The sequence below is a fragment of the Xyrauchen texanus genome, chromosome 35 (genome assembly GCF_025860055.1).
Source record: "Xyrauchen texanus isolate HMW12.3.18 chromosome 35, RBS_HiC_50CHRs, whole genome shotgun sequence".
Taxonomy (NCBI): Eukaryota; Metazoa; Chordata; class Actinopteri; order Cypriniformes; family Catostomidae; genus Xyrauchen; species Xyrauchen texanus.
Genome location: NC_068310.1, coordinates 28173229 through 28189488, shown reverse-complemented (window position 1 = coordinate 28189488; position 16260 = coordinate 28173229). Strand labels below are relative to the sequence as shown.

Here is a 16260-nt window from a genome sequence, read left to right as displayed (position 1 = left end):
CCCAGAAAAGGCGCACGTACGTAGGCCTACTTTACAGGCAGCTGAGTTAAAGTTACAAGCTTCTCTGTTGGTAGAAAAGGCGGGAAAATAGTCATACGTCCGCCTCTTCAAAGATTTTCTTTTCTGTTACGTGGGTGCGGCTGGCGCTGGACAGCACCTCGCCCTGCGTTACTCAGGAAATAACGGCTGTATACACCGACCATCTCTTGTTTCTAATGACGTGCATGTATTATTGAGCGCGCTCTCCTGGGTGGCACGGTGCGGTCCCCCTCGAAGTCCCTGGTCAGCCACGCACACAACGGACCTCCCTCTAGAAACATTACGTTGACACTATTTGATGTATAATTCAGGCAATCTCCAATTAACTGTCATTTAGCGCTAGGCAAGCTGGTCCCATAAAAGCATGTCTTAAAGGTGCACTCAATATTGTCTTGGAGCTGACACATAGGGGCATGGATGCATCATCATTCAAGCGCAATAGTTTTCAGTGATGCCATTGTTGATGTGGTTGGTATTACATACACAGACCTGATAGGCTCCAAGCCATTAACCAGGTGTAATTCACACGTAAAAAATCCATTCAAATTATTTAAGCAACATTGTCAAAATGGTACCATCCTACTCAAATTAACAAGAATTACGTCAGAAGTAATCAAAAAGTACTCTAAAGGCAGAATCAGATTAGATTAGTTAGACAGTTTAATCCTAGATATTACATTACTGACTACAAATTTAGTCATGTAAGTTCTAATCAGTTCTAAATTATGCTTTAGAAGTAATCAGCCGTGGTTATTCGGATGGTAATGTGATCCTAACATGGCAACCCCATGAGGGACCCCTCTCCATGAAAAAAAAAGAAAATGTTTTTATAAGGTTTCTCATGCGTGTGTGCTCATGTTATACATTTCAAAATTACAATTTATTTCTTTAGGAATACAACTTTTTTTATTGAGGGAAAATGTATTTAGTGCACCTTTAATATATAAATTTTGAATACAAGACAAGCCGCAAAATCCACATTGGTTTCAACAACTCTTGTTTGGATATAACTTGCCCTATTCAGAGATGGCTGTCTGTAGTTTGTATTTTTTTAAACATACACCACGATAATAATATAAGTACCTTAGAATACCATGTAAATATGACAGTATATATCAAAGTTCATGGTGTCTGATAACATCACTGGTCTGTGGTACAGCTGCAGACAGTACTTTTTTGTGAAGGTAACACACAAAACAATGCAGTACGCGATTCAGTACCTGATGGCACACTGTACATCTCTGAGTGAAATCCTGCCTGTCCTCAGAATGAGGAGTCAAAATCTGCAATAGGACAAAATGATACTGTGGATACACTTACATTTAATGGGGCAGCACATCAAGATAATGTTACAACATGGCAGGAATTTGTTTGACAATATGCAGAGGTTAATTTTGTGTTTTATCCCACTTCAGATAAAAAAAAATAATAATAATACATTTCCATACAGTTCGCCAAGGCATTCCACAAATGCAGCTATACATTACTCCTGTATTGCTTGGGAACAGTCACATTACTGCAGGACACAAAAATAATTATAATAATACAAACAAAATGAATACACAAAGCCACACTAGTAGCCTCCTCTGACACTGGATTTGTAAAGGCAGATTGAGTACATCTGCTGGCACATCCAAAATGTTTCAGCCTCCTCTGACACTTGATTTGTAAAGGCTGATTGAGTACATCTACTGGCACATCCAAAATGTTTTAGCCTCCTCTGACACTTGATTTGTAAAGGCTGATTGAGTACATCTACTGGCACATCCAAAATGTTTTATAATCATCAGCACGCACAGCAAGTGCTTGTACAGTTACTGACTGACACCAAAACAATGTGCGAAAATTTTTAAATATGCCGATTACTGTGTTCAATTGGACCCACAATTGAGCAGGGTCGTTTCTAAGCGTAGGCGAATTAGGCAGTCGCCTAGGGTGCCACCAGCTGTGGGGGGCGCCAATGCAGACTGGACCACGAACCAGCGGGATGAGAATGCTCCCCCAGGCGAAAATTTGAAATCTCGCCTTGGGGTGCCAAAATGGTCAGAAACGGGCCTGCCACAGAGGGCCTGCTACTGTCAGGTAGGTCAAGCAAAAGAATGTCAAAGTACTATTTGCTAACTTGGACAGAAATAAGGCTAACCAATTCATTATTATTGGTCAAAGCTAAAACAATCTGACAAAGTCTTCCTATTATTTCAAAATTTTAGTTAAATGCAGGAGCGCACTTTGGAATGTGTAATATCTCACCATTCTTTAATACATTTCAAGAGTATATACTGGACAGTAAAATTAGAAATTGACCACAAATATAGTTTAATTTGGATATAACACAGGTTATTCATGTAATTTCTCTTAAATTAATGTCAAGCATTTTAGAGGATGAGGGATATAATTATGCGTTTATATTTAACTGTACTATGGAAATTAATATGAACAATAATATATTGTAATTAAAACATGTTTAAACATCAGTCAGTAGGTTTCACTGACTGGCCCTCTTCCCATAGAAACCAAACGTATTGAGGCATGAGGTTCCAGAGTGAGAGTACACATACAGACTATATACACATATGCGCGCACGCACACAAACACACACAACCCGTACAATAGACGCACACATACTTTGGACAACCAGTGAAAGATTTTAAAAGAATATGCTTGATGTAGGTCATAACACCTGTAATTTGTATGTTGGTGGCACAGAGAATAGTGCTTTTATCTTGTTTAAAGAACAGAGCGAGGTTTCACTCGCTCACTCCAAGTGCACCCTCTCCTGGTCAGGGTTTGAAGCACACTCTTCATTCAAGCACAAATAAACTCAATAAAAGCCCACTAGTGAAGCAACAAAGAATCAAAAAGATAGCTGGAGAAACTGAAAACCGGCATGCAAACATACCATCACCAATGTATAAAGGAAACACAAAATATCCTGTGTACAGTAGTAATAAAAGTTCAAAGGGTAAACATATTATATCGCCCAATCAGTGATAAAGGTTGAGGTTTGAGCTGTTGATGACTGGTTAATTGTGTAATATAGTCAGTCTTCAAGTGTCATTTAGGCAGAACGGTCTTGTTAATTCTTTCCTTATTATAATTATATATGCAATTAAGAGATTAGCAAAAGCACCATAGTTTAACTCAATATCTTTTCTGTACGCATATACATATAATTAATATTTCTAATAACCAAAAATAAGTCTTACAATCTGCTTAAAATTTCTAGAAATGTAAATCAGTAATGCCTTCTTTTGCTTCAATCATACAGTGAATTGTTAAAAAAAACAATCAAGGCCAACATTAAATTAAAATTAAATCTTCAAGTCAACTAAGCTGAAGACAATCATCTTATTTGCGTGTACATCATGTGATTTGCTACGTGTGATGGAGCATGCTGGACTCGTCTGTGCACTCAAGTATATCAGCTGTTCAAGGCTCCTAGTATCTCAGCTGAAAAGCACATTTCCATAGGAAACATGAATATCCTCAGCTTCACAGATACGTGACAATCAAACAGTCTCCACTTGGAGCTAGCAACACAATACAGCTCTTTCTGAGAGAATGGGCCCTGTTACGCAGCTGCCAGTCTAGGCACTGTAGGTCCTGGGCTCAGTGGGTCCTGTTGTGCAGCTGCATTTTTGAGCTCAGTGAGTCCCATGCTGCAGCTCTGCCCCTGAGCACAGTGGGCCCCTTGGAGCAGCTCTGCCTCTGGGCTCAGTGAGCCCTGTGGTGGAGCTCAGCCTCCAGGCTCATTGGGTCAAGTGGTGCAGCTGCATATCTGGGCTCAATCAATCTTGATGGAGCAGCATCCTCAGAAAAAGAAGGCGTGTTTGGTCAGTAAAATTTGGTTTCCTGGTGTTAGCTATGTCACCTTGGTGATTGGTGAGCGTCGGCTAGCTGAAGAGTATGCAGAGATAGCTTAGACCTCAGCAGCCTTCAGGCCGATTTTCTCATCTTGTCAGTCCGAGTTAGTCTTCTTCAGTGAGAAAGCATATATATTAAAATGATCACTCAACTGCTGTACCTGCACAGGGAGATGAAAAAGAAATTGAGATATGAGTTAGGCGTGCACATAAGCAGGACAGGTAACGAAAGATGATAATATAACAATGGACAATTTGTTACAATTAAAATTAATAAAAGATCAATTTGATGAGCTGACAATAACCGATTGCCTTGATGTGCATTATATCATGCACATGCACAGTCTGGCTATGTGCATACTTACAACTGACAGTCCATAGTGTATGTGAGTTAGGAGGACTATAGCGGTCCATATGTACAGGATGACCGTTTCACTGTGCTGCACAGTCCCAGATATCACTAGCAACACAACAGCTGCCATCGGCAACAACAACAAAGTCAGTGGCTTGCATCGAGTATTGCTCATTTGGCATACGATGAGTTTACACTGATTGAAAGAGACAGAAATACAGAGTGCATGTTAGGAGCAGACCTCTGACAATATGTTTCAATAGCAACTGAAAGACATCCATTGTCATGGCTGCATAATTTGTTTATCGATACTAGAGAGCTAGAGGACTGTGTACACTCACAGTAACATTGGAGAAGGCTGTTCCCACCATGAGATAAAAGACTCTGGGTTGCTGCTGGACGATGTCTGTGGGAGAGAGACTGATCCACAGTGTAGAGAGCACAAACAAGAGGACAGGAGAGAAAAAGGGTAACAAGGCCTCGTACGCCGAACTGTGCTTCAGGGTGTTATTACGGTATGCCCTGAAAAAATAGACAGCGTGAGTGAGAATAAAAATTCCTGTATCCAACCCATACATTTTTTTACATAAATTATAAACACATCATTGTTTTAGTAGTGTAGTGTTTGTTTTACAAGGTTTGGACAAACATACTTCAAGACATTGTAGAGGCTCATGGGCAACGTTACAACAAATAAACAACCTGCAGTAAGACAAATGGGAGACAGAAAATCAGATCAAACTTCTTTAACAAGTTTGTGCCTAACAGCCTATGAAAACAAAGTGAGTAAAGTATTAACTGTGAGAAGGACCGATAAAAGTGCAGAGCTTGCTCACCGACAATCATAACAGTGAATATATCTCTGTAATGAAGATTCCAGATAGCAGGTTTGTGCCACGTCTCCACTCCAACCACTGCTGTTACAATGTACACAATAGAGATGGTCTGAGAAGAATAAACAGAGAGGCATTATTACAACTATTCCTTTTTTAGTGGTATTTTTTATTCTTTTAAGGGATCAATAAAGTATCTTTTTTACTCAACATAATTCTACATTTAAGAACAGTTTTACACATTTTGAAATAGCCATGCTTTCTGTTTGCTTATCACTAGATTATTATCATAAATTACCACTTGGCTGATATCGTAGCCCCAGGGCAGGAACAAGATTCCAGTGTTGTATTTCTCCCAGTGTGACAGTATGAAGGAAAACAGGACAACCCATAACAGATAATACAGCGTTACTACACTGACGCCGGTATCCCCCCGTCCAAACACAGAGTAGACAGCAGCAACAAAGAACACACATGCCCAGCTGTCCAGGCCGTGGTCAAATAGTTCACCCAGCGGAGTGCTAGAGTTTGTTCTCCGTGCCTGTTTTCCATCCACACCATCTGCAATGCATGAACACATACACACCAAAATTAATGAAATGTTCTGGGATCAATACAAGTTAAACTCAAACAACAGTATTTGAAGCATAATGTTGATTACCACAGAAAATATTTTCGACTCATCCCTCGTTTATTTAAAATTACAATAGATTTGAATGTCTATTGCAACACATACAATGAAAGTGAAATGGGCCAGTCCATACAGATTAAAATACACACCATTTCAAAAGTATTGCCACAAGATGCAAACATTGTGTTTACATGATTTTATTGTGACGGATTTACCGGCATGGCCTCGTTATAGCCATGAAGATATTTGATATCATTTTACATTGATAAGGTTTGTAAGTGACGTTATTACACACAAGTCATGTTAATACATATATTATTTATGTATTGTGGCTATACTTTTGAAACCTTAAAAGGAATATTTCACCCAAAAATTAAAATTATCTCATCATTTACTCACCCTCATGCCATTCCAGATGTGTATGACTTTCTTTCTTCTTCAGAACACAAATTAAGATTTTTAAAAGAATATCTCTGCTCTGTAAGTCCTCACAATGGAAGTGAATGGGTGCCAACATTTTGAAGCTCCAAAATCCACATTAGGGCAACATAAAAGTACTCCAGACAACTCTGGTGGTTTACACCAAATCTTCAGAAGTAATATGACAGGTGTGGTGAGAAGCAGATCAATATTTAAGTCCTATTTTTACTATAAATTCTTCTCCCTGCTCAGTCAATGTTTGGTGATTCAGTCTAAATGCTCATCACCCCCTACTGGGCATAGAGGAGAATTTATGTTGATATTATGATGATACTTAAATATTGATCCGTTTTTCATCCACACCTATCATCTCGTGTTTGAACACACAGATATAACCACTGGAGTCATATGGATTACTCTTATGCTCTCTTTATGCAGATTTTAGAGCTTCAAAATGTTGGCACCCATTCACTTCCATAGTGAGGACTTACAGAGCTGAGATATTCTTTCTTAAAAATCTTAATTTGTGTTCTGAAGAAGAAAGAAAGTCACACACATCTGGGATGCCAGGAGGGTGAGTAAATCATGAGAGAATTTTCATTTTTGGGTGAACGGTCTCTTAAACTGCATCTAACTGTAAATGGGACTTTTGCTTTTTTTTTTTATTACAGGACAACTATTGTGGTAATGAACATCATGCCACAAAAGCTGTCAACTGAGCTTAACTTGAATTGAAGCCAGAACATTCCTTTAAAAGTCAATTATGTTTGCATACACACTTTCCCATGCAAGTGCTACTAAAGGTCGACCAATAGTAGATTTTGCTGATACGACAACTAAAGTGGTGGGAAAGTCTTATAACGGATTCATCGGCTGAAAGTTTTTTTTTATTGATTTGTAGAATCCCAGATGCAGTTTATTGTTCAACCAAAGTACCCAAAATACCCAGAAGAAATTAAGATTTGCATAACATGGGACCCCGAAACACAACGGGGACTCTTATTTTGAAATGACTAAATAAAAAATAAACTATCACCAAATATCACAATATTGTGATAATATTCAAAGAACTACCTACAGAATCTTCAAGCCGACCAATTCTGTGAAAATGTGCTGATAATTTACTCCGATACCATCCAAGATGTATCGGAGTTTCTTTCTTCATCAAAACAGAATTTAAGATTTTTAGGATTTCATTTCAGGCCTCCTTTAAACAATGCAAGTGAATGTACTCCATTGTTTGACGGTCCAAAATGCATATTTAGGGAGCATCAAAATAATCCACACAAATCCATCCTCCTCCACACGTGACCTTACCAATGAGCTTACGTCATCCCTCTCATGAGCGCGCGTCACAGATGTAGGGAAGCAAACATTTGTAGTTAAAAAGTATTGTTTTGTTTCTAAAAATAATCAATCGTTTGGGTTCAGAAGTACTTTATTTTTCAACTGGAATATTTTGATCCAAACAATGGAGTACATTCACTTGCATTGTTTAAAGGAGGCCTGATATGAAATTATAAAAATCTTAAATTCTGTTTTGATGAAGAAAGAAACTCAGATACATCTTGGACGGCCTGAGGGTGAGTACATTTTTATTTTTGGTGAACTATTGCTTACAAAGTAGAATCAATATTTTAAAAAAAAAAGAGAAAGACACACTTACCTAAGGTATAGGCCACAAAGTTGAAAAAACCAGCAGCTATCCACACCCAACTTGGCACATGTGTGTGGCCTTTCGCTATATCACACAAAGATATACAAAGAATTAATCTGATAGTGTAAAGCAACATCAGTTACACATTAACATCATGTACCTGCTATCTGTGCAGAGAAATCTGTGAGTAACTACAGTGTACATGTAGTCTGGATATTTATTGTTCATTTAGGCTGTTAATACATATGTGAGTGAGCGCTGAGACTGTGCATAGGTGTGGCTGTCTTTTCACAAATGACTAGTTGATGAGCTGGAAGTAAGACCTTGATCCTTCTCATATAAAAATGTCATAAAGGCAACATACATGCACAACAGAGAAAGAGCAGGACAGAGAGAGAACCTCTCTCTTATCGCTTTATACGGTCACAAACTGATTATTGCTGCAATCATTGCACATCTGTCAATGGCCTCAATAAAGAGGAAGATAGCATAAACATATTACTCTCAAAAGTTAACCATGTCTATCATTTAATAAAAATAAATAATAATAAAAAAAAACACACACACCAAAGTATATTGACTTTACCTGAGGCATAGAAGTCAAAGTCATAGAAGGACAGTAAGGTGAAGGTGAGTACCAGGAACATGAACCCTGTAAATGTGATGAGGTTAGGGGCAAGCCATCTGGGCAAGACCTGAGACAGAGGAGGGAGAGAGAGAGAGAGAAATTAGCAAGTTGCAAATAGACTGATCTCTCTTGCAGGTAGTAATCAGATCCATTCATTAAATTTGCATATATGGAATTTGGGGACCACATGTGAAAGTGTCATTTATCATTGGTCATACTAATTTCAGTCTTAAGTCATCATGCATTTGCTTTTTTTGGCCAATTTTGCTCTTTAAGACCAAATCAATCGTTGGGTGTTTATGCATAATTTCTTGATCTTTATAACTATAACTAAATATAGCTGAAATGTCTGCACCACACATGGAAAAGATTATTGTATCCATGTTGCTTAGTTGCGTAGGCTCAAAAAAAATTATCAAATGCACCATGAGAAAAATGTTTGTGCAAGCTTATTCTTTCAGTGCAACTACAAGTAAAGGCATAAAACTGTTCACACATCAGCGGCAATAGATTCAGTATATATAAGTGCCCTTGTATATTCTGGTAACATCCAAATTGGCAACTGTGGCTAATGTTCTCACCTTCACCACCGAGTTCCAGAAGGGGTGCATGACGTAGATTGAGAGGGGGTTGGAGTCCACTGCACTGTACTGTAGAGGAAAAGGAAGACAGAGGAGATGCAAAGTGAACACACCACATATCACACCACATTGACACTCTGTTTAAAACAAAATGTGTGAATTTGTGAACGTCCCAAGCATGTCAAAGCTAGACAACAGAGCATTTCTGATATGCAGAAATGTTTTTACTTTGACTTTTAACTTTAACTTGACTTTTAACACCAACCAGAAGGTGGCGATATGCATGATGAATGCGAATCATTAAAAAACAAACAAAAGAACAATGTGAAAGTGGAGATTTACATAAAAAAATATTGATATTTTTCTCACCAAAACCTGCTATATCACTTCTGAAGATATGGATTTAACCACTGGAGTCATATGGACTACATTTATGCTGCCTTTATATGGTTTCTGGAGCTTCAAATTTCTTGCCACTATTGACTTGCATTGTGAGGACCTACAGAGCTTATTATATTTTATTTTATCATTTTTGGGTAAACAATCCCTTTAAAGCCTCAAAAATATCTTGCAAGGTCTACACCAAAACCATTGAATGAAAAACTATTAACATAGCATCATCACTCCTAGTTATTTGAGGCAAACAGTAATGCTATATACTTTGTCTAAGTGCCTTATTAATGGGCACAGAGTATAGCTAAATACAATCAGCTGAATCTAATCAGAAAAATACATTATAAATCATGGTCAAATTGGACAGTATCTGGACAATCACATTGGGTTGATTGAAGACCACTCTCAGTTTCCAATCTAGAAGAATCCCTGAAAGGATTTTGTTTCTGTGTAATATAAGAAACTGTTGGAAATTGACCACCCATGCAAACTTGCATTTTCAAAAATTTGCATAGCATTTTGAGATAAATTTAGCACTGTTATAGCTTACATTATACATCAGAGAAAGCTCCACCATACAGATTTGCATAGTATGTTCAATATCCCTTACATCTACGTGCAAACACGGCACGCAAGAACAGCACACACTAACTCAGCCCTTACAGCACCCCACAATACTGTGTCATCAAGCCAAGTGGACATTACACTGAGGCACATGTGGCACAAGACACAGAGTCATGTGCCACTGTCACTCACAAGTTATTTTCTAAAAACTACTTCTAAGGACACAAAACTATAACCAGAACTACCCTGTCCTGTGAGACAACACGTGAATAGTGTACACGAAAGGTAATACATTGCAGAACTCACATAATATAAAACTATAATGAATAGGAAGACAAATCACAGGTCATGTTTATGCAAACAAAGTGGTAAATAATTGGATAAAACAATAATGAATAGTTTTATCCAAGTTGGTCCTTTGTTGTTTTTATGTAGCACCATGGTCCTGGAGGAACGTTGTCTCGTTTTGCTGTGTACTGTACTAACTGTATATGGTTGAAACGACAATAAAAACCACTTGACTTGGATGGACGAAGAACCTGAATATCAAAGAGATACTTTACCCAAAACTTTATTTCTCATGCAGGACTCAAATATTTTTTTTTGAAGAATATCTCAGCTCTGTTGGTCCATACAATGCAACTGAATGAATCTCTTAAGAAATTGATTTAACCTCTAGAGTCATACAGATAACTTTAATGCTGACTTGATGTGCCTTTTTGAGCTTCAAAGTTCTGACCACAATTCACTTGCATTATATGGACCCACAGAGCTGAAATATTATTTAAAAAATATGAATTAGTGATCTGCAGAAGAAAGAAAGTCATCCACATCTGGGATGACATGACGGTGTGTAACTGATGAAAGCATTGTCCTTTTTGAGTACATTGAACTTTAAAAGTGAAACCTAGAAGGGAGTGTGACTCACTTTCAAACCATGTCCCAAACATCTAAATCCTTGTCCAAGCAGGAACCAATCCGATGCCACTAAAATAAAGCCATCTAAAGCGGCTAAAACAAAGCTGGACATCGGAACACATTTGTTGTATATAGATGGTTACATTTCCCCTTTAACCAAACAGCATCGTAAGAAAATTATTTACTTTCACTGGCGTTGTCAATACAATGTAACACATCAACAATCAACCAGTTAAGTCATTATGAAACGATGTAACACATAAACACGGGGCGAATCACACAGTTTCTCTTTAAACGTGATAAAAAGCTGCTGTTGTCCTTTCTCGAGTGTGAAACACCGGCAGACCTCATGAACAGCACAGTAAGCCGAAAGGCTAAAGTCCAACACATTACGTAGAATATTGTGGTTAAAAGCGATCTCACCTTATATTTATCAAAACCTGAGAGTTGCTCTTGGGTAACATATTCGTGGAGAGCCATGATGACCACAGAACGGCTCTGAGATGGACCTAAATTCACCACTCGTGACGGCTCAGTGTGGGCTCGGAGGGTCCGCAGTGCTGATGCTTCGCGTGAGTTGCGTGAGGACTGAAACTCCGCCCACAGTCTGCCGTTTCATAATAAAAGCCGATTTGGAAATTGAAGACATTCGATAAAACCATACAAGGATAAAATCTACACATTACACATGCACACATTTTTTTTTTTAATAAAAACATTGCAATAAATAGGCACAGCGTACACAAAGTATTTTATTATGGTGCAATATAATATTATTTGTTAACCCTTTTCACACAGTAAATTGCACTAGGGACATTATAAAATCTCCAAAATATTTTAAAATTCATCATAAATAAATAACTAAAATACTATAATAAAATCCTGTCTTCAGACAGGATTATAAAATACTAATATACTAATTAAAGTCGCATTCAAGGCTGCTGGACCAGACAACATTCCTGGCAGAGTGCTCAGAGGATGTGCAGACCAGCTAGCAGATGTTCTTACCGACATCTTCAACATCTCTCTGAGCAGCGCCGTCGTTCCAACGTGCTTCAAGGCCACCACCATCACCCCCATGCCAAAGAAGTCTTCAGTGTCCTGCCTCAACGACTACCGTCCCGTCGTACTTACACCCATCATCATGAAGTGCTTCGAGTGGCTCGCCATGAGGCAGATTAAGACCCAGCTGCCCCCTCACTAGACCCACTGCAGTTTGCGTGATCGCTCAAACCGCTCAATGGATCGATACCATCACCACAACCCTCCATCTGGCCCTCACCCACCTAGACAATAAGGACTCATACGCTCGAATGCTGTTCATAGATTTCAGCTCAGCATTCAACACAATCATTCCCCAGCACCTGATTGGAAAGCTGAACCTGCTGGGCCTGGACACCTCCCTCTGCAACTGGATCCTGGACTTCCTGACTGGGAGACCTCAGTCAGTCTGGATCGGGAACAGCATCTCCACCACCACCACACTGAGCACTGGGGCCCCCAGGGCTGTGTGCTCAGTCCACTGCTGTTCACTCTGCTGACTCACGACTGTGCAGCAATGCACAGCTCGAATCACATCATCAAGTTCGCCGATGACACGACCGTGGTGGGTCTCATCAGCAAGAACGACGAGTCAGCATACAGAGAGGATGTGCAGCGGCTGACGAACTGGTGTAGAGCCAACAACCTGTCCCTGAATGTCGACAAAACAAAAGAGATGGTTGTTGACTTTAGGAGAGCACAAGGTGAACACACTCCGCTGAACATCGACGGCTCCTCTGTGGAGATCGTCAAAAGCACCAAATTCCTTGGTGTTCACTTGGCGGAGAACCTCACCTGGTCCCTCAACACCAGCTCTATCACCAAGAAAGCCCAGCGGCGTCTCTACTTTCTTCGAAGGCTGAGGAAAGCACATCTCCCAACCCCCATCCTCACTACATTCTATAGAGGGACTATTGAGAGCATTTTTTTTGGTTCCCCCGGAAACATTTCCGTTGTGGTCTGTATTACTTGCAGCGCGTTTCTATATTTGGTTGTGTTGTGAAGTTTTGCAGCCGCTTCTGTATTTGGTTGTGTTGTGAGCTTTTGCAGCTGCTTCTGTATTTTGTTGTGTTGTGAGTATTTGGAGCACACGTGTGTTGTGAAACTGATGAAGATGTTTTCTTAATTTGCGGTGTTTTTTTATTTGCATGCGTTTTTCTATTTGCATGCGTTTTTTCTATTTGCATGCGTTTTTTTTCTATTTGCATGCGTCTTCTTTAGGTTGCAGCACGTTGAGCTCTGTCGGCCACCGTACAAGTCAGTCAACTCAGCGGCCATTTTTGGAACACTTCCTGGCAGCTATATACTATCTAAAAATAACTATCTACTTGAATGTGTAAAGACCAAAATCTCCAAAACGGTTGGTCGAGACTAAGATAAAATTACAAAAAAAAAAATACTTAATATATGACAACAATTGTATCATAAATTGTGATTCTTTGGCTCAGATAAAACGCTAATATTTTTTCAGGCTGGTTCAGCAAATGCGCATGCGCGTTCTCGAATTCACTGGCGCGATGGGTGAAAGGTGCCATGCGTTGTTCCTGTCAGGCTACTCAGCCTGAGTCAGCCTCCATGTGGAAAAGAACAGGGCGGGGATGGGGTTAGGACGTCTGCTGCCACCCAAGAAAAAAATGCACCTTTGTACAACGGGCAGTTAACTGGTTGGCTATGTCTGTATCTAAAAGATTAACTCCTTTATATGTAAGGCGGGACTTCCTATTCAACAACCATTGGCTGTTCCCATTTCTCCCATTAAAGGTGCTGTAATTCTTGGAAAGGTATGCAAAAATATTACTGAAATAAGTGTTCTGAGATATCGCAATGATCTCTGTGACAGCTCTAGACTCTGTAAACAACAAACAAAAAAGGGTTCCAAACAGTGTTACAATGAATGCAAATTTTAATACAGTGAAAAAGACACTCTATTAGCATAACATAACATGTAACATGTCTATAAATAAATAACAATTTCCATCATTCTTTTGAATGTCCATGTACTAAAATAAAATATTTGATGCCATAAGTGTACCTTCATTTATTATTAGGCCTACTATTATTTTGATTGGCCATGGAAAATGAAGCAATGTGATAACAATTTTAACTGGTCAGAAAAACTAGTCCGTTAATTTACCTGATGAACTTTCACCTTTTGCTGACCCTTTATGCTTTGCAGAGCTAATGTGTGCTTCTAAATCACTTGCACCTTTATTAGCCACTAACACATAAGTGCCATCTTTACATGTCATACATTCTGCTTCCTACGGATCTCGACCTGGACGAAAGCATGGGAATTTTTTGTGCAATTCTTCTGTAAATTTGCACTTTCTTTGGGCATCGTTTCCTCTCAGCTGTCATTTCCTGCTAATGTCAAGCAACTGTTTGATGCCGAACACACATCAGCGCTTCGTGCGTTTGCGGAGCGATTGACAGGCAGGAATTTGGCCAATAGTTTCTGCAAGCCTCTTATAATCGACCAATTGGTGTGCGAGAAGGCGGGACTTACAAAGAGGGGTTAAAGTAATGCAAACATGCGCACACGCACAATAAAGTATTAGACCAGTTGCACATCATAATGCAACTACAGCCGAATCCCGGACATTTGCGCAAATTTAGAAATCGGACGCATTTTTGTCCGGGAAAAAGAGGACGTATGGTCACCCTACCTTTCAAAATCGTCTATCGCCTTTTTTTCAACATTCACCACATTGTTATGTCACTGTTCAACCGCCAGAGGTCAAGACACATGTGCTCCATTGCATTGAACAGATAAAACTCCTGAATGTGAACATTTATCTTACTTTGCCATGTATTATAGTATTATTTCATCTTAAGAACATACTAGCCTTTCACTTTCAACAAAAGTAGATGATATTATGCTGCTATCATAGACTTCACTGTAAAGAGATAAAGAAACTGACAAAAACTACCTAATCAAAATAAAAGAAGAGTTTTTAATTATTACTTGTGTTTGTGTGTGTGTGTGTGTGTGTGTGTGAGAGGGAGAGAGAGAGAGAGAGAGAGAGTGTACATGTTTATACTACATTGTGGGGACCAAATGTCCCTACAAGTATAGTAAAACCTGAGATCACCTACTACTTTGCGGGGCCCAGCCAGCGGTCCCCACAAGGAAAATGGCTTATTAAACATACTAAACTCAAAGGTTTCTTTTAAATGTAAAAATGCATTTTTTACATGCATTTTTTAACAGCACCATCCCATTATCGTTAGATCTGTATAAAATCCATAAAATTCACAGAAGTCTGTGGAGAGTCCCCACAATGATATGAAAACAAGTTTGTGTATGTGTGTGTGTGTGAGACCTAGAATCATGAGTAACCACAATCACCGTATTGAAAACTACTTCATACATTGTTTTATTTATTTGCTTTTAATATCACATTAATAGGGACTAATACAATGACATGGATCTGCTTTTATTCAAATGCCATAAAAAGTGTCAAATATCAAACAATTACAATTCACAAATGTATTAATCTCTGTTAAGGTGCTTGGCCTCTGCAACTATTTGCATCTATTCAACACAGATCATTTTACATTAAGACAGCTATGAGAAACAGGTTACAGTTATAAGGCATCTAAACAATATCAGTTTCTTATACACATTGTAACATGCATAAACTATTTTAAAAGCTACATACATTTTTTTAGATAAGAAATGTTGCTTAATTTTCGGTATTCTTACATTTAACAAAGTAAATAAAATAAAGAAATAATAAAATTAAAGTCAACTGAGTTTCAATAAAGTCACTGAAAATACATTTTATGACACATCATACTGTGTTATCAATGGACTGACGGGATGGTCTAAAGACTGTCTAAACAATAACAGCACCATCCCAATTTGTTCCCTCAATCTATAGTCTACATCAATAATAACCTTTCCTATCCGCTGGTACAGACAGAATCTGCAGACTTTTCTCGTATTTTCTGTGCTGATTTTATGAGAAAATCTGCTCAATTCTATGGAATTGATGGTAAACATCTTATTGTAGCTGAAATCAAATTGAAATAAAATAACAAAAAATATTTCATAAACAAACACACAAGGGGCAGGAGATGTGTGGAACTATGCTCCGATGCCATGTGGGTCTTCCGGTCCCTATGAACGTGGGCAGCTGTTCCATGGTGTCACTGCTTATGATGACTCCCCCTCTCATTGTGCAAGAGGATCCCCTTTCACACCAACTGAATGGCATTCTTGTGGCTGGGGCTTACGCTGACGGTGAACATGCCGAAGGTTTTTGTTTGAGGGTCGGGCAAAGCAGGAGGTCAGGGAGCGTGAACTGCAGTCACAGGCTCCGTCCTGGCAAAAGAGA

General features: G+C 38.9%; 2 protein-coding genes across 3 annotated transcripts in view; both read right to left on the bottom strand.

The window, feature by feature from the left end:
- Window positions 1-958: 958 nt before the first annotated feature.
- On the bottom strand, window positions 959-11446 carry LOC127628792 (ethanolaminephosphotransferase 1-like). Of its 2 annotated transcripts, none has more exons than XM_052105681.1 (10): window positions 11303-11446; window positions 9005-9073; window positions 8382-8490; window positions 7805-7879; window positions 5386-5648; window positions 5091-5199; window positions 4908-4956; window positions 4596-4776; window positions 4268-4450; window positions 959-4063 (listed from the first exon to the last, which is right to left on the bottom strand). In XM_052105681.1, exons 1-10 carry the CDS (start codon window positions 11357-11359, stop codon window positions 3959-3961), a joined length of 1200 nt encoding a protein of 399 aa, XP_051961641.1. In that variant the 5' UTR covers window positions 11360-11446; the 3' UTR covers window positions 959-3958. The 2 variants fall into 2 exon arrangements, with proteins under 2 accessions (XP_051961641.1, XP_051961642.1); XM_052105682.1 differs by having other exon boundaries at window positions 3998-4063.
- Window positions 11447-15315: 3869 nt separating this feature from the next.
- LOC127628727 (protein SOGA1-like) overlaps window positions 15316-16260 on the bottom strand; it is a 32379-nt gene continuing 31434 nt past the window's right edge. The window contains exon 11 of the mRNA XM_052105565.1: window positions 15316-16247. Coding sequence (XP_051961525.1) covers window positions 16098-16247 — 150 coding nt within the window. The 3' untranslated portion in view covers window positions 15316-16097. The remainder of the gene's footprint in view (window positions 16248-16260) is intronic.

Coding starts and splice junctions, on each gene's coding strand:
- LOC127628792 (XM_052105682.1), bottom strand. CDS start 11,359: ATGGCTCTCCACGAATATGTTACCCAAGAGCAACTCTCAGGTTTTGAT. Junction 5,200..5,385: donor GCTACGATATCAGCCAAGTG/GTAATTTATGAT, acceptor TATTCTTCTCAG/ACCATCTCTATTGTGTACAT. Junction 4,064..4,267: donor TACACTATGGACTGTCAGTT/GTAAGTATGCAC, acceptor CTCCCTGTGCAG/GTACAGCAGTTGAGTGATCA.